The 23,120-nt window shown below is 41.8% G+C and overlaps 1 protein-coding gene across 1 annotated transcript in view; it reads left to right on the top strand.

The window, feature by feature from the left end:
* Positions 1 to 15,639, top strand: part of Pdk1 (pyruvate dehydrogenase kinase 1) — a 28,353-nt gene extending 12,714 nt beyond the window's left edge. The window contains exons 7-12 of the mRNA XM_028762960.1: positions 746 to 822; positions 2,311 to 2,409; positions 7,964 to 8,074; positions 9,683 to 9,796; positions 11,945 to 12,909; positions 13,238 to 15,639. Coding sequence (XP_028618793.1) covers positions 746 to 822; positions 2,311 to 2,409; positions 7,964 to 8,074; positions 9,683 to 9,796; positions 11,945 to 12,085 — 542 coding nt within the window. The 3' untranslated portion in view covers positions 12,086 to 12,909; positions 13,238 to 15,639. The remainder of the gene's footprint in view (positions 1 to 745; positions 823 to 2,310; positions 2,410 to 7,963; positions 8,075 to 9,682; positions 9,797 to 11,944; positions 12,910 to 13,237) is intronic.
* The last annotated feature ends 7,481 nt before the right edge of the window (positions 15,640 to 23,120 follow it).

The raw sequence follows: 23,120 nt of genomic DNA, 5'->3' as shown, positions 1-23,120 counted from the left end.
CAGTCTGAACCTCTGAATATGAGCAATGCGCACTTACCTAGTTGGGGTAGCGTGGCTCGTGGTTTCTTCTGATGGTGCCACCCAGTCAGTAAGAACCCCATGCCACAGGTGAGAGTTTAGGAACTTGAGCTGTATAGAAGTTTCAAGATCTCCCACTCATGTTTCCAAGTGGGAGCTTTTCAGAGGACAGTTTGGTTCACTGCTTGAGTTATAGTCCAGTTTTTTACTGGTCAGAGTATTCTGGAAGTACAGTGTCTTACCACTTTGTTCTCCCAGAGGTCTATGTTGTACATATCTCTTGGGTAATAATGCTAGCTTTTTTTTGTTTTTCTTTTTCTTCTTTTAAATCAAATGTTTTATCCATAGAAATGTCTGAAATAAAATAGACAGTATTCTACCCAGGTGAAACATTTTTTTTTTCTTCTAAGATATCCATCTTGGGAATTACAATCCTACCTGAAGATCAAATTCTTTTAAGACTTGCTGTCCTAGAGAAGCATGGGAGGATGGGTGGCTAGCCTCTTACACCAGAGTGTGAGAAATAGCATCAGGACTCTTATCCCTGTCATCTGTGAGTGTGAGTACAGGGTTCAAACTTTAAGACAGTGAAGAAGTGGGGTGCGAGTCCCCCCATAGCACCTCCCTCCATCAGTAATGTTCGCTCTTTGTCACCCCACAGTTTATTCTTAAGAATGCTTTGAGCACATCTCTCTGTACTTTCATATGTTTCTCTTCTGCTCTGTAGCGAAATCACCAGGACAGACAATACAAGTGGTTTATGTACCATCCCATCTCTATCACATGGTGTTTGAACTGTTCAAGGTTTGTAAAATAGTATTGTGTCACATTTACCAGTCCTTTCCTGAGCTTAGGAATCTGCTCTGAAAACCATATTCCTTTGGGCTTCTATTCCATGATGCTATGCCATTTTATGTGCATATTATACCACTCTGCTGGAAGTGAGCCTTTTGTCTATACAAATGGTGCCTCCATACAGACCAGGGAGCCAGAAAGACCTGGAGCTGAGTAAAGACTCTGCTGCTTGGTATGTAACCTTGGGCAAATGACTCAACGGCTCTCAACCCCAGTCCTCTTTGAAGCTAGGGTAATACTCTCCAGGGAAGACTGGGAAAGATGTATTGAGTGGCCATTGTAATAGAGCATCCTACAAGTGCTTAAATTTATGTTTGTATTTTCATGAACCAAAATATGTACAAATTGTATTTCCCAACTTTCTACCCCTGAGCAAGTCCCACTTACATGCCTTTGTTTTCATGTTTCTTAGGAAGTTGTTGATACTGGACTTAGAGAACTATTTGCTGTTTATACATATTTGGAAAACTCAGTAAAAGCATGCTGGTTGTGTTGAGAGTTGCCTTCCCTGCCACTGGGACACTTGCTAGGTGGTTGATAAATGTGGTTGGTTCCTGCAGTTGAAAAATGGCTATCCTAGATCAGCAGGCTGTGCCACCTCCTGCTTAGGTGCTCAGACTCCTGCCGGCAGCAGAGCGGAGGAGCGGGAGAGCTGCCTTTCTGTGGACTAATGCACAGTAACAGTAGGCTGGCCAGGCGGAGGGGCACACTCCTGTGACTGTGATCCCAGCACCTTTGAGGTGGAAGCAGGAAAGGTTTACTAAGCATTTTAGACCACTCTGAGCAGCATAGCAAGACCCTGGCTTAGAATCCAGAAAGAAAAGAAAATACAGAACAACATACTGAACCATAGAAAACTAAGAAAGTAAGGGTGGGACGTACTCGCTTTGCTTTGACAAGTCAAGAGCTGTGGCACCTATATTAATCTATCAAAGTGCCTAAAAAGCCATTGTCCCTAACACGTTTGAACTTTTTTATCCCCTTGAAATTTCAGTCATGCAAAGATTTTACCCTATAATACTTAATAAAACTTTATGTAAGCTGTGACATATTTATCTAATGTCCATGACAGTGGCTTTTGTTTGGAACCTAGTATTGAACCGGGGGGAAACAAGTATAATCTCCTCTCCTTGGGTCTGCTCAGTCATTAGCAGCCAGGGATTACTCTTAATTCCCATGTCAGGTCCCAGCTTCCTCTGGCTTTATCGGTTTCTACTCTAGTGTCACAGGTCCTGTTACTAACCCATGTTTAGGCAATGCAGGCCTCGTGTGCCTCCTACCTTTTAGAAACTAGTCAAAACATTTTATGTATAAATACTTTTAGTTTCAAACCAATGAGAAAGGAAACTTAAAATTCACATAATGTATATATATTTCAAAATTATAAGTAGTTGCTTTTAAAAAACTATACTTTAATATAATCCTAATATGTTTCAGAATGCAATGAGAGCCACCATGGAGCACCATGCGGACAAAGGTGTTTATCCCCCGATTCAAGTTCACGTCACACTGGGTGAGGAGGATTTGACTGTGAAGGTAATTTCTGTAAAAGAAATGGATGTGTAGGCATGTAAAAATAATATAATATGTCTAATTTCTGTAGTGTGTAATTTATTCTCACGGGAAAGAATTTCAGTCAACCAGATAATAAGCACTTTGCCTTGTTTATCTGGCAAATTATAGAATTATCTTTTGAGTCTGTTTCTATTCTGGTCCTTAATCCAGATGATGCAGGTTGAAGGAACACCTGGAGACAGACTTTGATCAGTGAGAACCTTCAGTATTTGGGCACACTCAGTGTGATGGAAAACATTAATCTTACTGTGGTTTCAACCCCTTATTCCATCTGCTCTGTTCTGTCTTCAGCAGACCCTCTTAGGGCAGGGTGTAGCCTGATCTCAGTCAGGTAGGGTTGAGAGCTTGGGGCCTTCTGGTGGGCTTTCCTGGGTGGGAGCATAGCTCTCAGAATACAGCCCCACGGTTGAGCTTTCCAAAGCCCTATGGCTATCTTTCCTCACTGTCCTGCTTACCTCTGGTTAGCCTGTTATTTATTTTAGTTTGAGCATGTGCTTGGAGCCCTCAAAGTGATCCCTGGGACTGGAGAGATGGCTCAGAGGTTAAGAGCACTGGCTGCTTGTCTTGGTTTGGGTTTTATTGCTATGAAGAGACACTGTGATCAAGGCAGCTCTTATAAAGGCAATTATTTAATTGGGGCTGGCTTACAGTTTCAGAGGTTTAGTCCATTATCATCATGGTGGGAAGCATGGCAGTATGCAGGCCGACTTACTTGTTGCTGGGGGAACAAAGAGTTCTACGTCTTGATCCAAAGGCACCCAGGAGGATCTCTTCCACACTAGATGGAACTTGAGCATAGGACTTCAAAGCCAGCCTACATAGTGACACACTTCCTCCAACAGGGCCACACCTACTCCAACAAGGCCACACCTCCTAATAGTGCCAATTCTCATGGGCCAAGCATATTCATACCATCACACTGTTCTTCTAGAGGACCAGGGTTCAATTCCCAGCACCGACATGGCAGCTCTGTCTGTATAACTCGAGTTCCAGGGGATCTGACACCTCACACAGGCAGACATGCAGGCAACAGTAAATGTAAAATAAAAATTAAAAAAAAGTTTTTATTTTAAAAAGTATTCCATTTCTTCTGATTGTTTCAGACTTAATAGTGGTAGGGTGCTGTGGAACTCAAACTCAGCCAAGCAAGCCTTCTGAGTGGCTGTCAGTGCCTACTGCTACCTGTCACTGGCGGGGGCTGGGAGCAAGACTGAGAGGACCGTGAGCCAAAGCCACACAGAGCCAACTGTTCAATACTTTGTTGAACAAGTGCCTCTCAGTTGCTTTATTTTCAGGGGTTCTGACAAAATTTTTGTCTTTTTTTTTTGGTGCTATGTTGGAAGAGTGAGTGTGGGGAGCCCTTTCTTTTGGCAGATGGCAGTAAGGTTGTCCTGAGAACAGCCTGGGGTTCAGGTTTTCTTCAGAAGGTTTTCTGTAGGTGCTCTTCCTTTCCTCTGCCTTTGTGTGATTGGTTTTAGCTGTCTGTTTTTGTTTTGTTTTGTTTTTTGACTGACACTCTTAGATCTTCTTTTGGATTGTGTTCTAGAATTCACTGTGATGTTAGTCAGTGTGGACCTTTGTTTTTCTCTGGGACCTCTGGACTCGTTTGTCTTATTTTCTTCTTCTCCTGTTCCCCATGGGAAAAGCAGCTTGAAAGAGAAGGGATTTGTTTTGGCTCATAGAGGGTGTGACAGAGCACCATGCTGGGGAAGGAGCTCCAGGCTCTGGCTGCCTTGTGGCCATAGTCAGGAAATAGCTGTGATACTGGGGTTCGGGTAGCCGCCTTTTTTGCAAGCTAGCCCAAGACCAGGGGGTTATGCTACTTTTAGCATGGGTCTCTCCACCTAAATTATCGTAATTAAGATAATCCCTCATCGGGATTGCCAGAAGTAACCTAATCTAGGTACCCTTCCCCCCGTGGCATAATTAGAAGTAATGTATCTAGGTAGCCCCCCACAGACAAGCCCAGAGACTATCTTCTAGGTGAGTGTAGATCCTATTGGGTTGATAGTCAGTCAGTATTAACCCATCATCCCAGTTTCCTTTGGAATCAGTTTCTGCTGCGAGCAGGTTGGGTTGGAGGGATGGAAGTCAGGTCAGCCAGCTTGGCAGCATCCACCTTTCTCCACTGAGCCGCTCACTAGCCCCTTCCTAGACTACAGACTCAGCTCTTCTACTGAAGTTTTATATCCAGTGGCTTTTAGATTTTTAAAGAATTTTAAAAAATTGTTCCTTATAATATTCTGTTCTGGCTTTCTCTTTTGTCACTTTGAAGGTAGTCATTATATTTGTTTATTTGTTTATTTATTTGAAATTATAATTTATTTACTTCCTATTTTTCTCTTCTTCCTATACTGTCTCCTTTGGATTTCTGTTTTTTTTTTTAAAAAATTGGCTTTTTATTCAAATGAGTGAAGCACAAATAATATATAGCAGTTGGACGCATTTGCTGTACGGGTTGTATGAAATTCGCAACTAGAATCATTTTCAGGTTGTATTTTTTATTTTATGCTCATGAGTGTTTTGTTTGCATGTGTATTTATGTACCATGTGTGTGCCTGATACCCATAGAGCTCAGAAGAGGGTGCTGGATCCTCTGGAACTTGAATAGTGGATAGTTGTAAGCCACCATGTGGGTGCTGGGAACCAAACCTAGGTCTTCCACAAGAGCAGCCAGTGCTCTGAACTGTGAAGGCATCTCTCCAGCTTCATTTAAAAGTAACAACAAAACAGTCAGGAAGGATTCCTTTCCTCTGGGCCTGGATTGACATGAGTTGGCTCAGGGACTCAGTGTTGGAAGAACAGTAAGTCGGGGGTCAGATAGGGGCTGTGGATGATGGCAGCAGCTCTTGGCCAGATGCTTTGAGCAATAGTTTGTGCGCTGAAGGTGAGCTGGCACTCTGCTTCCCTGCCTTCCTCGTGGTAGCACTTAACTCTTCCAGGACCTTTCCTTGGCACAGGCTCAGGTTCACGTTTGGACTCGGAGCTTTTGGCAGTCTCTTAAACAGTCTTAGAAACTGCCCTGAATATTTTATATAATCCACCACATTCGTTATCATGTTGACTGCAAAGCAGAGGTTATTCATCAGGTCTAGCCATGACCCCTGGCTTAGATTGTCTGTCAGCCTCTAGTGACATGCCATCTCTCACAGCCCCACAGTCCTTTCTGATCCATGTTTTCTTCAGACTGCCAGGAATTACCTCTTGTTATGTACATGCCACGTAGTCTTAAGGCTAGGAAGTTAGTCTGTTGCCAGAAGGTTAAGTAAAGAAAATGAGGAAATATTTATTCAAAACTTCCTTTTAGTGGTGTATGCATGCTGTGTGTGTGTATGTGTGAGTATACACATACAGACACACACACACACAGAGGTATGATCATTTGGAGGTCCGAGGACAACTTTGGATGTCAGTCTTCACCTTATACCTTGTTTGAGACAGGGTCCCTTTGTTTTTGCTACTGTGTGAGCCAAACTAGCTGGCCTGCAGTCATCCAGCCTCTGCCTCCATCTTGCCTCAGAAGCTCTGGGATTGTTAGTAGTACTGCTCCACTTTTAGATTTATTTTATGTATGTGAATGTTGTGTCTGCATATGTATCTGTATACTACATACATACCTTGTACCCATGGATGTAAGAAGAGGGTATCAGATCCTCTGAAATTTGAGTATGAATGGTTGTGAGCCACCATGTGGGTGCTAGAACTGAACCTGGGTCCTCTGCAGGAACAACAGGTGCTCTTAACCTCTGAGCCATCTCTTTAGCATCCCTCCCTCCTTTATCCTAATTAGTCTGTTGTGACATGCCTCTCACTTAGGGTTCCCAGTGCACCCACACTTCTTACCAGGGAAGAACAGCCAAACATTGAGTTAGCCCCTGAAACTACTCATCCCAGAGCTTTTTATTCATTGCACTGAAATAAGTCACTTTGCAGGCCTTTGAATTCACAGCCAAGAGCAGTTTTATGCATAATTCTAAACACAGGTTCTTTGTAAAGGCCTTACATACGTTGATACTGTAGTTACTTAGTTCTAGCTGTATGAGAGGGAGAGCTTCAAATGATATCTCAAGGCAAACTTTTTACCTTTGAAAATCTCAATAGGGCTCTGAGTGTAGCTTCTAGAGTGTGGGAGGGGGTTGGCCCTCCACATACCGCATAGGAAATGAAAGTAGCTATATAATTCTTAGTATGTTTCTAGGATATATACATTATCATCTTAAATAATATATGAAAACTCAACTGTAATCCATTTACATGATAACTTTTGTCTATATTATGTACTGTATGCGTATGCTAAAAGCATATTTGTTAAGAACATCAACTTAGGTCTTATGACAGAAGGGATATTTATAGTAAATTAGAATATAGGCTAGGAAAGTAGTCTATATTAATTATAAAGGAAAACAGTAGACATAATGGGTAATTTAATTACAAATTCAATCTACCATGTGGTTACTTGGCTTGAAAAATGACAGAATAGCAAAGATATAACTAGTGAGTCCTTTAACTCACTAAAAGGTTATCTGGGATTCTGTGTTGCAAAGTTGGGTTTATTTGTTGTGTCTGCATGTGTCGAGCACAGGTGTGGAGGTCAGAGGTGGAGCAGGGTGATGCTTGTTCCTTTATATGCACTTTAGGGATTGATCAGGTCCTTAGGCTCAGTGCCAAGTATCTTTACCATTGGGCCATCTCATGGTCCTTAGTTTTGCTTTATTGAGACAGAATATTACATTATAGCACAAGCTAGTCTCTAGTTATGGCAATCCTCCTGCCTCCGCCTCCTGTATGCTAAGATTGTAGGTATGTAGTACCACACTGAATTCCTTAAAAAAGAGATTTCTTTTAGTTTATCTGTATGTGTCTATGGGTCACACATGTGTACAGTGCCTGTGGAGGCCAGAAGTAGGTGTTGGATCCCCTGGAACTGGAGTTACTGATGGTTTTGAGTCACTGTGTAGGAGCTAGGAACCAAACCCAGGCCTCTGGAAGAGCAGCCAGTGCTCTTAACTGCAAAGCCATCTTTCTAGCCCATTTACACTTCAGTTTTATAATATATTTACGAAGTTAGAACTGTGAGCATTTCTAACTTGTTCATTGTTGCCTATTTTTTGTAGACCACTCTCTTGCTAATACACAAGAGTGTTCTACATAACATTTAAATGGCTCACAGCATTCTGTTTTAGAATGCATTTTGTGTAGGCCCCATGTATGTTACTCTCTGATTGTTCTTAAAACCATGATGGATATTCTCATGTGTACTTTGCCTACTTTAGTGTTTTTAGGATAAACTTAGGAGGTGGCACTGAAGTATAGAGTATCCTTGTTCTTTTATTTATTTTATTCTGGTTATAGTATTGCCCACCAGGAAGGATTAACTTCGTGTTAGCTACACCATTGAGGGCAGTATTAAAATTTGCAGCTTGGATTTATAAAAGCAGCCTCCTCCCCAACGTAGTTCAGTCACAATGCTGTAATGCGTGGGACCCGGTCACAGTTTGATCCTGTCTCCTCTTAGATGAGTGACCGGGGAGGTGGTGTTCCTCTGAGGAAGATTGACAGACTCTTCAACTACATGTACTCAACTGCACCCCGGCCTCGTGTGGAAACGTCCCGTGCGGTGCCCCTGGTATGTGGTGGAGAAGGGCTGTGGTGTCCGTCATCCACCATCAGAATGTGACTTTCCCAATACCAGTTAAGCCGATTTCACAGGAGCTTACAAGGAAGGAAAATGCTTCAAAACTTTAGAGACAAATACTTCTGTCTGAATTTAAAGAGCCCTGGGACATTTTTTAATTGAAACAGGCACGCACAAGTCAGATGGTAGTTTGAGGTTTTTCTGGTAGCGATGTCATAGCAGCCTTTTCTGTGGTAAACCATATGTAATAGTCAATTTCAGTATGAAGACTGCATAAGGACTGTACTAGTCATTGGTCATCACTGACTTAACGTGAGTTTCCCCCCAAGTATTTGTATTTAGAAAGACCTCATTGGTAGACACAACTGAAAGTCTGCTCTCTTTTTATTTTTGTCCTTCACCTGCCATTGGCTCTAGTGCCCTGGGATTAAAGACATATGCCACAATGCCCAGATTTTTACATTTTTAAAAGTTTTAATGTTATTATTATTTTTGTTTGTAAGTGTATGAGTGTTTTGGTTGCAGCTCAGCCCTAGGGCAGGGAGAAAGTTGGAACTTGGTTAGTTGTCTTGGGGGGCCACCTGGAAACAGTGGAATATAAGACAGATACTAGTGCGATGGCTCTGTGGGCAAATGCTTGCCTTCTAATGCCGATGACATCATTTGATCCCCAGATCCCATGGTGGCAGGAGAGAAATGATTCCTGGAAGTGGTCCTCCCCTCCACGCATAGAACATTATACGTACATACCTGCACTCATAAACACACAAATAATATGAAAAAATAATGAGTGGGGGAAAAGTCAGAGCCTATTCGTGTTATTAGTGATGCTTCTGTTCACATAAACATTGAGGAACACCACCAAAAGCATGGCTTGGTGATGGAGACCGTTTTTATCTTTCCCCAAGTGTCTGTAGAATTTACTTAGGGAAAGAAGGATCAGATACTGGAAACAGGTTGAACAAAGACCCAGAAGTCCTGTGTTGAAGGAAGTCAGGGAAGGACATTGGCTCCATTAGACAGGAGAGCAGGCGGCAGAGACCTGATCTTGTCTTGGAAGCTCTTTCTAGAAGTTTGGCTTTTCTCTCTAGGGTGGGGGAGCACTGGTATGCTTTGAAGATTCTGGAGCAGGGGAGTGATCTGTCCGTGAGAATAAGGAAGCAGACTGTCACAGATCATTCACAGGTTCAGAACAAAGGCTGGAGATCCATGGTGTGAAGTCCCGAGATTCCCATCTATCGTTAGGGAAGCTGCATCCAGACATTTTCTAGTCTTGCTCCTAAACGAAACGGTGTGCTTTAGATGAAAGTGCTGAAAGCTCTATTGGGGAACCCAGGAGCAGGGCAGCAAAGAAAAGCAATATGCCTTCTTCAGACTTCCACAAATCATTTTATAGACAGAATAAAAGGCTTTTTAGGTCCATAGTTGGTGAGCTAATGGGCCCAGCTAAACTCCGGCTTAATCCTTCCGCATGATTGTGTTTTACAAGCTCTGTCAGCTGCACGGGCTGATGGCTTTGCGGTACTCAGACGTTTATCTTAGTCGGAAAAATGTTTCATGGTGCAGACCTCTGAACAGAACTGTTTTCTCATTGAACAGGCTGGGTTTGGTTACGGATTGCCCATATCACGCCTCTATGCACAGTACTTCCAGGGAGACCTAAAGCTGTATTCCTTGGAGGGCTACGGGACAGATGCCGTCATCTATATTAAGGTAATAACCAAGGCTTCTTGATTTAACTGTAGTTAAATTTTTATTTGTACATGTATGTGTGTGAGTTTATGTGTACCATATGTATCCAAGAGCCCTCAGAGGCCAGGAGTGGCCATGGGGTCCCTGCAGCTGGAGTTACAGACAGTTGTGAGGTACCGTGTAGGTGCTGGGAACTGAACCTTGTGTTGCTATAGGAGCAGTCAGTACTTTGAGCCATTAGGCCGGCTTTTCAGCTCGTTAACCCAACTTCTTTTAATGATAAGAAAAGGTACCAATGAAAAAGTGTAACGGGATTTTACTAAACCACATGGTATTTGATAAATGTAGAGATACTTATATGGGACTGTACCTACTTTGGTAGTTGAGGGCAGTGGGAAAGAAATAGAGAATCCTGAATGTGCAAGAAAGACCCTGGGTACACTCCACAGCACTGTAAAAAAGAAGTAAATTAAAGCTATTTAATGTGCAACATGACCAGTCATTGAGCTGCTCTTTAAAAAAAATGTTTGTTGTTTATTTAGTGTGTGTTGTATGTTCATGGACACACATGCATGGGATCAGAGGACAAGTTTTAGTTCTCTCCTTTCCCCATGTGGGTTTGGAGATTAAACATGGGTCTTCTCCCCAGCCACCTGAAGTAGTTCTTTTAAACACGTTTGTTTGTTGTTTGTTTGTTTGTTTGCGGGGACATCAGATGTGTGGAGAGGAGAACTCGCTGGGGTTTGTTCCTCTGACCACGTGGGTCTTGAGATTACATTGAGATCACTAGGCTTGATGGCAAGCGTCTTTACCTGCTGAGCCACGCATACTCAAGCAAATCAGTGTCATGATAGTGACAGTTTTTTTAAAAGTACTGGTTACGCTTTTGGTGCCTCCAGTTTCTTGTTCTGGCCACTAGATGGCACCTATTTTATAGGCTATGCTCAAAAATTTTGTGAAAAAAGTTGGCCTGAAAAGATTAAATTCTTTATAGCCATGTTACTTTCCCTCACATGTCTTTGTGAGGAACTTAAATAGGACCATATCAGCATGACATTTTTGACACTAAATATGTCATGTTGGTTTATGTTTAGACTGCTCAGAGCGTGGAGGTGGAAAGTTTTTCTATTTGGGATCACACCCAGTCACATGACAGACCTTATTCAGCATCACCAGGAGGGAAGTTCTAGTTTCATACTGTCAGCATCATCTTGGGAACTATCAGTGGCCCATTGTCACGATTCTGACAATTCCTACTGTGAAGACAGTAACAGAAATCATAGTTTATCACTGGCTCCCAGTATTCACAGGAAGCTGTAGAGTAAGGAATGAATGGTTGTGTGTGACCAAAACTGACTTTAATGCAGGAGGAGAAAACACAGTGCTTCCTTCATGTACAAGATCCCATGTCAAGTCTCCAGCCTGGGTGCCGGGGAGTGAAACACACAGGGTGCAAACAAAAGGACCAAGCACTGGTCATGTAAAAGCCAAGGTGCCCAGACTGAGCTTTGTGTTTACTGCTGCGAATATCGGTGTATTCCATTTTTAAGATTTTTAGATGTTTATTTTATGTGTACAGTGTTTTGCGTACATCTGAGTCTCTATACTACGTGTCTGTCTGCTGTGTGTGGAAGTCGGAATAGGGCAGCAGGTTTTCTGTCCTGGAGTTATAGGTAATGGTGAGCACCATGTGAGTGCCAGGAACTGAACCCCGGTCCTCTGCAGCAAGTGCTCGTAACTACCGAGCCATCTCCATTCCTGCGTATTGTTTTTATATTACTATATAGTGAAAAAGATTGGCTTTCTTCTCATTACATCTTTGTATGAATATTAAGGTAGATATGCTGATTTTATACTTACCATTTTTTTAAAGTAGCTGACTCCTGGCTGGGCTTTCACTTTGCATAAGATGTCTATTCTGCTTGGGTAGACATTTCCAGGCTGGCTAGTAGATAACTGAAGCATCAAACCCAATCACTGTGTTATCGGTGCCCCAAACTGTAGTAAATAGCATGTTCCTAATATATCTACCCTGAAGATGGTGAGTGGTTAGTAATTAGTTGATAAGATGCCAGTAGAACCCTGTTTGCTTTGTAGTCATTGTTTGCCACTGTATATTATCTCAGGTAATGAATTCTTAAACGTGCCTGACTTTTTTTCCAACCCTAGGCTCTGTCAACAGAATCCATCGAAAGACTCCCTGTGTATAATAAAGCTGCCTGGAAGCATTACAAAACCAATCACGAGGCTGATGACTGGTGTGTGCCCAGCAGAGAGCCCAAAGATATGACTACATTCCGAAGCTCTTAAATGCACGTGGGACGCCTGGCAGATCCAGATGTGGTTTTTGCTAAATTTGGAAGAGATGTATTTGGAACCACGTTGTACCAAATATGTCATGTGTGATTTTTTTCACAATTAGTGTTTGCCAAAGCTCCTAAAGGATCGATTTTACCAACTTTATTCTGATATGTTTGGTTAATTGGACGTGTTTTTGAACACACATAATTCCCTTGGTGTGGTATGGAGTGTGAAGTCCTTGGTTTCTGTAGGAAGCTGAGTATTTCTTTCAAGTTTTCATTTATGTCTGCTAGAAGCATCTAAAAACTGTGGAGTAGCTGGTTAGCAGCCTCTCTGCTTTTGGAGTTCTGTCATCTGTGAGTGGTGACACCTAATCAGATAGTCTTCTTATCTCCCACGAAGCAGAACCCAGTGGTCCATTAAAACCCACACAAATCGACAGAGTGCTGAATTGATCATGGCATCGTTTTATTGCAGTGATTGTAATGACTGGTTCCCCATGGAGCTAAGTCCAGAGCACGAGTAGTGCGTTCACAATCAACGCAAGGGATTTTCTCTAAAAACAAAGTCTCACTGTGTAGCCCCAGCTGGCCTTGAGTTTACAGTGCCCATGGTGTCCTGAGCATTGTAATAAGAAGGGTGTGCCTCCACATCTGGCTTATAAGAGAAATGCTATTCCCAAACAACCCAAGTGGCAGCAGAGAATAAACTGGGAGTGAAGCACTCAGTGGCCCAGGCTGAACCGACTGACTTGAGATTGGATGGAGATTTTGACGAAAGTGAGTTTCTCTGGGTCCGACCCAGGCATCCAGAGGCTGAAGGCCAGGGATGAGGTGAGGCTCATGGCTGGCCTGGCTGGAACTACATTTGGTAGTGAATAGTGACTACTGCTGTTGCCCAAGTAACAGACTGGATTGGGAAGCATGGGTGCCCCATTTTCAGGTCAGGTTGCAACATGTTAGGGGATATAATCTGAACTCAGGCCTGCTGCAATCTAAAGTGTTATCAGCAGGGAGACCAGGGTGACAGCAAGAGGTCAGGTGACCAGAGGCTCAGTCACCTTGGTTTTAACTGGTGACTAAGGACATGTACTTTTCTAAAATATCCAGATTCTTTTTAAATCAAAAGTCCACTTATATTGATTACTGAATTCTTTTGCAGCTATGTGGTGATTTAAAGTCTGCAGCAAATGCTTTGAAGTATTGATGTTATTTGTGTCAAAACACAGAGCTATGGGAGCTGTGGACACCTGGGCTCTCAGTGACCCAAAGTCACATAGAATTGGAACCACAGCCAGAGCTATCTCTGCTGATCACCATCCAGTGTCTGGGATATCCTCACCTCTCTGTTAAGTGATGGAGAAGTACTTGGAAAACCTGCTTTGCCACTTATCTGGAAGAATTTGGGGGTTTAGTTTGGAAAATGTAGTGAGTTAAAACATGTCACCCTTGACAGGATTTATTAATTACTACTCTGTGTCCCATAAATATATACATATGTAATACAAAAGCCAAATCATGCAACATGGCACAAAATAGAATTTTAGTGCCAATGACAGAAACATGTAGGTTGAGCATGCTCCAGGGTGGTCAGTCCAGGATCTTTATGTGTGAGGTGAGGGGCCTGAAACTCAGGTCCTCTTGGCCCAGGGATTTTTAGCTAATACTACCAAATGTTGGAAAATACACACCTTATACCTGCTGTTCCTAATTGAGGACTTTGTAAGAAATAATAGGCTATGTTCATGAGTGACATTTATTCAGTGTGTCGCACTTATTAGCTTTAAATCACATTTTACTGCAATGATGAAATATTTTGGAATCTTTTGTACAACTGTCAATAAATGTACTATTTTTACTTGTGAAATACTTTGCCCTCTCTAAGCAATTAAAAAATTGTCCCCCTCTCTGCTTAAGAGCTAGGAAATGTTTTCAGACAAGTAAAATTATTTTACTTTAATCTCTTTGTAAGGTGTAGCACCTTTTTGCTTTGTTGTTATGGTAATGGATGGGACTGGATGTGACAGCTCTAGGGGACACTTCTCAGTTGCTTTTAAAGATACATAGAAGTTTTTAGATTCTCAAGGTGAGCCATTTTGTCTGCCAGCGTTGGTTTTATGTGGTATAGGTACAAAAATAGATTTAATGGTTGGGGAATGGACAGCAAGTGAGTCTTATAACCGGGGCAGTTAATGAGTGTGTTATAGGAAAGGCTTGTAAGAATATTCCACACTGTAATACCAAATGCTGGCTGGTTTTGATGCCTTTACACTTAATAATGGTCAGTGTCTTCCACTGTGAAGTTTCTACATGAAGACATAGAATCAGAATTCTACTGTAGTGTAAAACATTTTCGAGGTGACAGTAAACAGAAAGCAGGGTCAGCATTTTTAAAAAATTAATTTGAGCCACTTAAGGACTTTGGAAATATACTCCTGTCTTTTAGACAGCAGTCTGTTTCATCTTCAAGGCTCAATATCTGTAAAGGTTCAAGAAATTATAACTAGTTGCCAGCACACTGGCTCAGCAGGTGAAAGCAACGGTTGTCAAGCCTGGGTTAGGGTTAGGGTTGGAGATCTTTTCTCAACACGTATGATGGAAGGAGAGCGAGGACCCGCTACCCCATAACTTGTCTTTAGATCTCCACGTGTGCACTGTGCACGTGAGCATTCCCTACACACACCACGCTACTAAACGTCAGCTGTGCCTTGTACTCTTAACTATCTCATGGTGTTTGAGGCAGGTTTCCACTGTGTATAGTCTAATGTGAAAGCAGGTAGAGTTTGTGTGGTTTGAGTTACCCTAGATTTTCCTTTTCTATATACTGCCAGTGATCGACATGCACTGGAGAACTGGTGGCTAATTTTGAAAAGCTATATAAGTAAATGAAGTAATTTTCCACAGTAGAAATGACAGTAGGGAAGGACTTAACCAGCACTGCCTTCTACTTAACACTGGTGGGATCTCTACACTTCTTTAGTCAAGACATTGTATGTCCTATTCCTCATTGATAGCATGAGGCCACCGTACCTTCCTTTTACAGTCAGTAAGGTCCAGCCAGCTTGGTGGCACACACCTGTAAGTGGATCTCTGAACTTGAGCCAGCCTGGTCAGGGTAGGGAGTTTCAGGTAAGCCAAGGCTACATATATGGATTCTGCTTGCTGTATTTTTTTTTTTTTTAAATCAGGTCCAGAGGGGAAAGAGTTGTGTGGTTCTGTGCAACTCTGAGTGGCTAATTGGGGAGGGACCCCAGCCGGCAAACTTCTTTGAGTTAATGTCATCAGTTTTACGAGGAGATAACAAAGTCGAAAGGATGGGTGGCCAGGCTTAGGTTTGGTTGTTTTTATTGAAGGAACTTCTCATTATATCTGATTAACTTGTGGTCTCAGTACTATTAATTTTCTCATAGTCAAACCCAAGACATTAAAAAAAATAGAATTAACGCTTTCTGAAGGAAAACTGAATGCATTCCTATTTTACACAATCCTGGCATTCTTAAATTACTGTATCATTTGTTCTACCTTTGTGTTTGCAAAGAATTAAACATTGCTCTGTCCACTTTTCTTTGCCTGTAGTCTTCATATTACTTCAGCATATTTTAATCATAGGTTTCAGAAAGAAAACACAAGAGTGTCTTATTTTGTTGGCTTCCTAAAGCTTTTACTCAGCTAGGGATAAAGAGTGCTTTAAACTTGAGTACTGCATAAGCCAAGCATGGTGGCGTATGTTGCTAGTCCAGGGGCATGTGTCTCTAATTTTTGGGTTACAGAGGAGGTAGAAGCAGGAAGATCAGAAGTTCAAGGCCATCCTTGGCTACATATCGAGTTTTGGGTCTATTTGGGATATTTTAGACCCTGTCACATATCAGTGAATAGTGTCAACTGTTTTAAGTTACAGATTTTTGAGCAAAAATTTCCAAGTAAGAGAAACTCAGCAGTTATTTTCTGAGATTCTGGAAGTCCCTGCAGTGGGAGAACAGTGGATGAGATTTATAACTGTGACTGAAATATTGCCACTTGCTTAGCAGAAAGTTTTAAAATGTTGAAAAGGTCTTTTAAAAATAGCATATGAGCAGTACAGTTTGTGTTTGACTCAGACAAAAAGCTGCAGCATTCTCTGTGGGTTTGTGCTAGGTGTCCTGTAATGGATGTTCCAGTGTCTCATACCATCACAGTGTGTAGAAGAATGGTAAGCACTTAGCAGCTATCCTGCTGTGTGCAACAACAGTACAGTATGACATTACTTGTTTATTTTAAAAATGGAGGCTATGTTATGCTATATCTGAAACAGAATGGGAAAGGCAACCAGGTTTTTTTCTAGTACAGCATAAAAATAGTTATTTTAATATGAACTGGTCAAATCTCTTCTACATAGCTCCAAAGGCTTGTCTGTGATAGGCAGTTACATCTACCAAATGAGTAATGATGATGCCTTTACCATCACTGCCCATTCTCCATGATGCCTTAAAATGGGTCAGGAGGCAAGCAAACGGTGGTAGTCACCAACACAAGGAAAGGCAGGGAAAAGATTAAACATGAAGAAGATGAGAAGAATAGCCAACAGCGATGTGAAGATGTTTAAAGTACAGAGGAAGCAAGTACTCACTGGGTGGAAATGCAGGCATAAAAACTCTTTTGCTGGTAATTCCAAGGAGGACATTTTTGGGGTCCCCCTTCTTGTACAGCATACATTTCTAAGTGAGTCAGGGGTTAGTCACATTTCATGAGAACACGATGCTCAGTAGGAAGCCAACTAGACAACACAGGCCTATTGTCTACTGCTGGAAAGCTGGGCACAGTTAGAGGTTAAAGCAGGAGCCAGGTGTGTTAACAGGCAGTCTTTTGCCCACACTTTCTGGGAGGTGACAGATACAAAGATTTCTCTCTTAGAACTTAATCATGGGGAAGAGTGGGTAGGTAAAGTGCATGTTTGTAAGTACAAGGATCAGAGTTTGAATCCCAATACCCAACTAAAAGAAAGGAAAGCTGGGTGTCAGTGCATATCTGTCATCCTTGTGCTCGGGGAGTAGGTGCAGGAAGAGCCCTTGGGCCGATTTCAGACTAGCTGATGGTGAACTCGGGGTTCAGTGAGAGACCTCATCTCAAGAAACACGCTGGAGGTGGGAGAGGAAGAAGATACTTCTGGCATTTATATTTGAGTGCACAGGTGAGTATATCCATCACACTCCCTCTCTCTCTGTCTCTCTCTGTCTCTCTCTGTCTCTCTGTCTCTCTCTGTCTCTCTCTTTCTGTCTCTCTCTCTGTCTCTGTCTCTCTCTCTCTCTCTCTCTCTCTCTCTCTCTCTCTCTCACACACACACACACACACACACACACACACACTAGGCTTACAATCTTAACTCTTTCCGTAATGCCTTGAAGGAGGTACTGAATGCTTATCTTGAGGAAGCTCTCATACTTCAAGTGGCCTTTGATGCCTAGAAAACCCTCTGTGTCTTACTTCCGCAGGACTGCTTGGCTGCTGGGGCACAGTGGCCAATTGGAAACCTCTGCCCTAGCAGCACAAGAAAAATTCTGTGCCTTCAGAAATCCTGCCATTCAGGGGCATTGTGGGTGCAAGGTCAGATTCCTGATATAGAAACAGCGTTGGTCCTGTAGCTCATGGCTGCAGTAAGGCTACACTCCTAGATTTGGGTGCTCAGTGATGGTGTAACCCCTCCCCCACTTTCTAAATGAAATCCATATAATGTGAAACTAACCATTTTTTTTAAAAAAGATTTATTTATTATGTATACAGTGTTCTGCTTGCATGTATGCCTGTACACCAGAAGAGGGCACCAGATTTCATTATAGATGGTTATGAGCCACCATGTGGTTGCTGGAAATTGAACTCAGGACCTGTGGAAGAGCAGCCAGAGCGTTTAATCTCTGAGCCATCTTTCTAGACCCTGAAACTAACCATTTTAAAATGTAATCTAAAGCAAAAAGCATAACCCAAAGTTTATACTTTCAGGGGCCATTTCGTTTATAATTTAATTTTTATTTGGGTGCATGTACACACACACACACACACACACACACACACACACACACACACCATGACATGTTTGCAGAGGTTGGAAGACAACTTTCAGGAGTCAGTTTTATCTCCACTGGGAGGTCTCAGGGATTGAACTTTGGTTCTCAGTCTTGGTGGCAAACACCTTTACTTGTAGAACCGTCTTGCTGGCCTGCAGGGATGATTTCTGTGGTTTTGGTAAAGTATACTTTCCCTGAAAGTATAAACTTTGAGTTATACTTTTTGTTTTGGATTATATTTTAAAATGGTTAGTTTCAGGGGCTGGAAAGATGACTCAGAGTAAATATGTCCACAATGGTATATAACCATGCGTCTACCTATTTCCAGAATAGACTCCATTGTCTCACCCCCCCAAAGTAAACCCTGAACCATTGAGCAGGGCTTGGTTTTGTTTTCCTTTCTTTCTACCATGGCAGTTTCTAGCAAAGTCTAGTCCTGAAATCTGTATTGAGGCTTTTTCTGCATTAACCTGTAGAAGCAAGCTGCCCTAAATTACCTCTTGGACATACTTCTTCACAGGAGTGTTCTAAACCCGCCTAAGCTTGAGGTCAACCTGCTTATATTTTAAACTCCCCAAATTAAACACCCTAAATGGAAACTTTATTTTTTAAAAAAAATAATTGGGTAACTGATATGATTCCTTTTCTAAACCATTGCTATTCATGCTTTTTCCTAAGACGCATTTTACACTCACTGAGTGTTATAGCTTCAGCATGCCTCCATTTGCCAGCCATTCCTGAACCCGTGTCTAACTAAAATAGGACTCATTGTCACCCCAAGTCACAGGCTCTGGAATGTCACAGCTGCCACCACGACCACAATCTGTCCCCTGTGCCAAGTTCTGATAGTAGCTACTGGAATGGTGTGGGCTAGAGAAGTCATGTGATGGCCCCAATCAAGAGTGCACAGTAAGTCCCAGTGAAACAGGTAGAGAGGTCTGGAGGACCCAGCAGGTATTCAGGAGAGGAGAAGCAACCAGAGAACAGAGATTGACAGCTGGCATTTGGATCCTAAAACTTACCTGTTGTTTAGAGCATCATCGTATCCGGTGTGTGTACATGCCGACGTGGTTCCTGAGCAATTACACAGAAGCAGATATTTAAGGATTTTTAATTATCCTTAATGGGCTCATAATAATTATACACATTTATGAGCTATATCGTCAGCATAGTCCCTCCCAAGAATTTCTCATTTCTTTGTTTGGGGAACATTCAAAAATCCTATTTTGAAGTCTATAACATGTTATTACTAACAGTGGTCACCCTCTAGTGTAAAGCACACTGGGGCTTTTCTTGGCTCTCTGTATGTTTTACCTCATCCCAACCTCTCTGCCCTCTCCTGTCTCTCATTACCCCAGTTCCACGCTCTCTTATTAGCTGACTGATCATCCATCCATAGTTGAGTGAGATCACCTAATGTTTGGCTTTCCGTACCGAGCTTATCTGTCCTGGTTCCTTCTGCATTACCACCCTTGTAAGATTCTTAATACTTTGTAACTTTTTTATTATGTATTTTTATGTGTGTGGATGTTTTACCTGCATGTGTTGCTTATGCACCATGTACATGTTGTGCTTACAGAGGCCAAAAGACTTTCTGGGATTGGAGTTACAGATGTTTGTGAGCCATCACGTGGGTGCTGGGAATTGAACCCAGGTCCTTTGGAAGAGCAGCTTTGCTGCTCTTTACTGCTAAGCCATCTCTCCAGGTCCCGTGGATTTCAATATTTCTAATGGATGAAGAGTCTTTTATTGTGTACGCACTATGTTTCCATTTATTTTGTCATCACAGATGGGTACCTAAGCTGATTCCATCTCCTCGAAGAAACCATCTCTGGAGAAGGAGCTTATGTTTGTTGTTAGCCTGTATTAATCCATGAAGTGTTCAATGGTGCCCAGTTTCTGTGGGGTAAGGAAAAATCTGAATAAGCTGCAGATTGATAGCAGGGTAGTTAGTACTTAACTGAGGAGAACCTCACACAAAAAGATAAAAGATAAATTTAAAATTTCCATCATATTAAGTTTTACAATGGACCACTGTTCACTGGGCCTTGTCTGCACAGAAGGACAGGTCTAGATAGCTTTCCCTAATGACCAACTAGCTGCTTGCAGAGTTTATCTTCCAGTCTTTGGAATTTTCTCTCTGCTTCACTGTTTGGGCAATGTCCTTCACATTTTCTTGAGTTAAGATGAAATCATTTTTACAGCAGACACCTAGACGCTTAGGGAAAAATACTTATTTAGTGCTTAAACTCGAAGTTTTGTTTAGTTTATTTTATGTCTGAGTGTTCTGCAGCATGTCCATCTTCGTGCCAGAAGAGGGCATCAGTTCCCTTTATAGATGGTTGTGAACCACCATGTGGGTACTGAAAATTGAACTCAGGACCTCTGGAAGAACAGCCAGTGCTCTTAACCACTGAGCCATCTCTCCAGCCTCCAAACATGAACTTGTGAATGCTTACTCTATACTAGGTGTTATGAGACACTAGAACACTAAAAGAGACAAGCATTGGGCTTGACACCATGTCTTATGGTTGTTACCTGGTTACCAGAAGGCCAAGGGAGGAGGATTGTTTGAATCTAGCCTGGGTAACATAGACTCTATTTCCTAAATACAGACATGCATGTGTGCACACAAAACCCATACTCATATAGCTTTTCTAGTAACTAGAAAATTCAAAGGCTCACAGATAATTGGGTACTTATTTCCATAACCATATTTTATAATTTTAAATTTATATGAACAAAATATGTTTCAAATTCATAAAGATTACTGTGACTTTTTAAATTAATCAAGAAGTATTTTTGCCACAGAACCTGTACTTTAAAAAAGTCAGCATAAGTTTTCATTATATAGCATTTTTCTTTTCTTTTTTCTTTCTTTTCTTCTTTCTTTCTTTCTCTTCCTTCCTTAAATTTTTCTTTCTCTCTTCCTTCTTTCATTGCTTTTTTCTTTTTTTGTTTTTTCTTTTGTTTTTTCGAGACAGAGTTTCTCTCTATAGCCTGGAACTCATTCTGTAGACCGGGCTGGCCTTGAACTCAGAAATCCACCTGTCTCTGCCTCCCAAGTGCTGGAATTAAAGGCGTGTGCCACCACTGCCTGGCTGCTTTTTTCTTTTTTAAATTTATATTATTTATTATATATGCATACATCTGCATGTATACCTGTATGCTAGAAGAGGGTGTCGGATCCCATTACAGATGGTTGTGAGCCACCATGTGGTTGCTGGGAATTGAACTCAGGAGCTCTGGAAGAGCAGCCGGTGCTCCTAATCCCTGAGCTGTGTCTCTAGCTCTATATAGCATTTCCAAACAAGGTTTTTTTTTTTTTGATTCTCCTCCCCACTTCTCCATCCCTGACCTGCCTGGCACTCTTCCATCTACCCAACTATAGCTTTCTGCTTTTATGGTTCCTGTGTCCTTGACCCCTCTCCCACACTTAATACTTCTCTTTCTCTTTCTTGGTCTCCTTTCTACTTTCACAGCCTACTTACACACTCACACACACCCTGCAATACACATCCATATGAATGTAGGCTGTATATGATAAAGAACACACTATTTTTATCTTTCAGAGTCTGTTAATACGAATATTTTAATACCTGCATTTTCTACAGCGGTGGCATTAGTCTTGGCATCTTTGGAATAGCACTTTGTGGGCATCAGTAGATGGCAGAGCTCATGTCAGTTCAAGAGGGGATTAGGATGGTGTTCTGCATACGTGCTAGAATGAGTGTACATAGCTTTTAGAAAACTATTCTGAAAACTGGACACATTCAAATGGGAGATCTTCTGATTCGCCTTAGGGGGCTATTGGGCACTTTGGCCAAGTGCTTTTAAATTAATAAGGTGAAAACACTCATCGCTCTCTACGTAAACTAGCCTTTCCCTTTTAAGTCTGGGCATGCAACGTTGAACAAAGTGTCAATACAGCCTGATGACACTGACCACACTGTCTGTTAACCTGTGATGTGGAGGCCCTTGTAGTTTGTGTAAGTAGAACCTGCATGTTTATACAATAATAAAATCATCCAATGGTGCATTTCCCAGCTATCTCCATTGGTGAGTCAGGTATAATCACACTGTATTAAACACAATCTGAAGTATTGAACATAAGATAAAAACATCCTGGTCACACCCAATCTAAAGTAGTGTCTAGAATTTAAAAAAATGGAGCCGGGGAGATGGCTTGATACTTAAGACCACTTCCTGCTCTTCTGGAGGACCCAAGTTCAATTATTAGCACCAATGTTGGGTGGCTCACAACCACCTGCAACAACAGCTCCATGAGATCAGACAGGGTCTTCTGGACTCCGTGGGAACTTGTACACATATGGAGTATACACACACACACACACACACACACACACACACACACACACAGAGTCAACCTTTTGTTGGTCCTCCTGGCATACTCTCTGCTTCCCTGGTGTCTGAGCAGTCTTTCTAACCTATGCTTACATGTCCCGCATCAAAAGTTGCTTTATTTCTTATCAAATAAAGATTCTATTCTTAAACATTGTGCTCAATAGTTTTGTTAGAAAAAAAAAAGGCAAAGATTTTATGCCTTTCCAATGAGCTTCTCTCAGGAGCATTTAAGGGAAGTGGGTCTGCCTTACTGTGACTTAAGTATTACTGCTTTGGGCACAGTGATACTTTTGAGATACACTCTGTTAAATAAACACAATGTTCTGAGAAGTTCAGAGATCTCAGTCAACCCAAAGAAACAAAGGAGGCATTCCTGGATACAAGGTTTATGAAGTGGATAATATATTCTCTTAAATGTCCATTGTCACCAGAAGACATGATCACTCTGCTGTTTGTGTTTGCAATATTGTCCTTAAATCTAAATTATCCATTGAACACATTAGTAGGCCCCTGTGCTGAATTGGCAGTTTCTGATGCTCGGTACAAGTCATCATAAACATTCCCTTGTAACTTTGCGTCTTTCCAGTTGGGTTGGGCCTTTCTCATTACATCCTATGCCATGAACTTTATGGTACATTACTT

This window comes from Grammomys surdaster, unplaced genomic scaffold, assembly GCF_004785775.1.
Source record: "Grammomys surdaster isolate TR1022 unplaced genomic scaffold, NIH_TR_1.0 136, whole genome shotgun sequence".
Classification (NCBI taxonomy): Eukaryota; Metazoa; Chordata; class Mammalia; order Rodentia; family Muridae; genus Grammomys; species Grammomys surdaster.
This window is presented reverse-complemented; position numbering and strand designations above follow the sequence as displayed.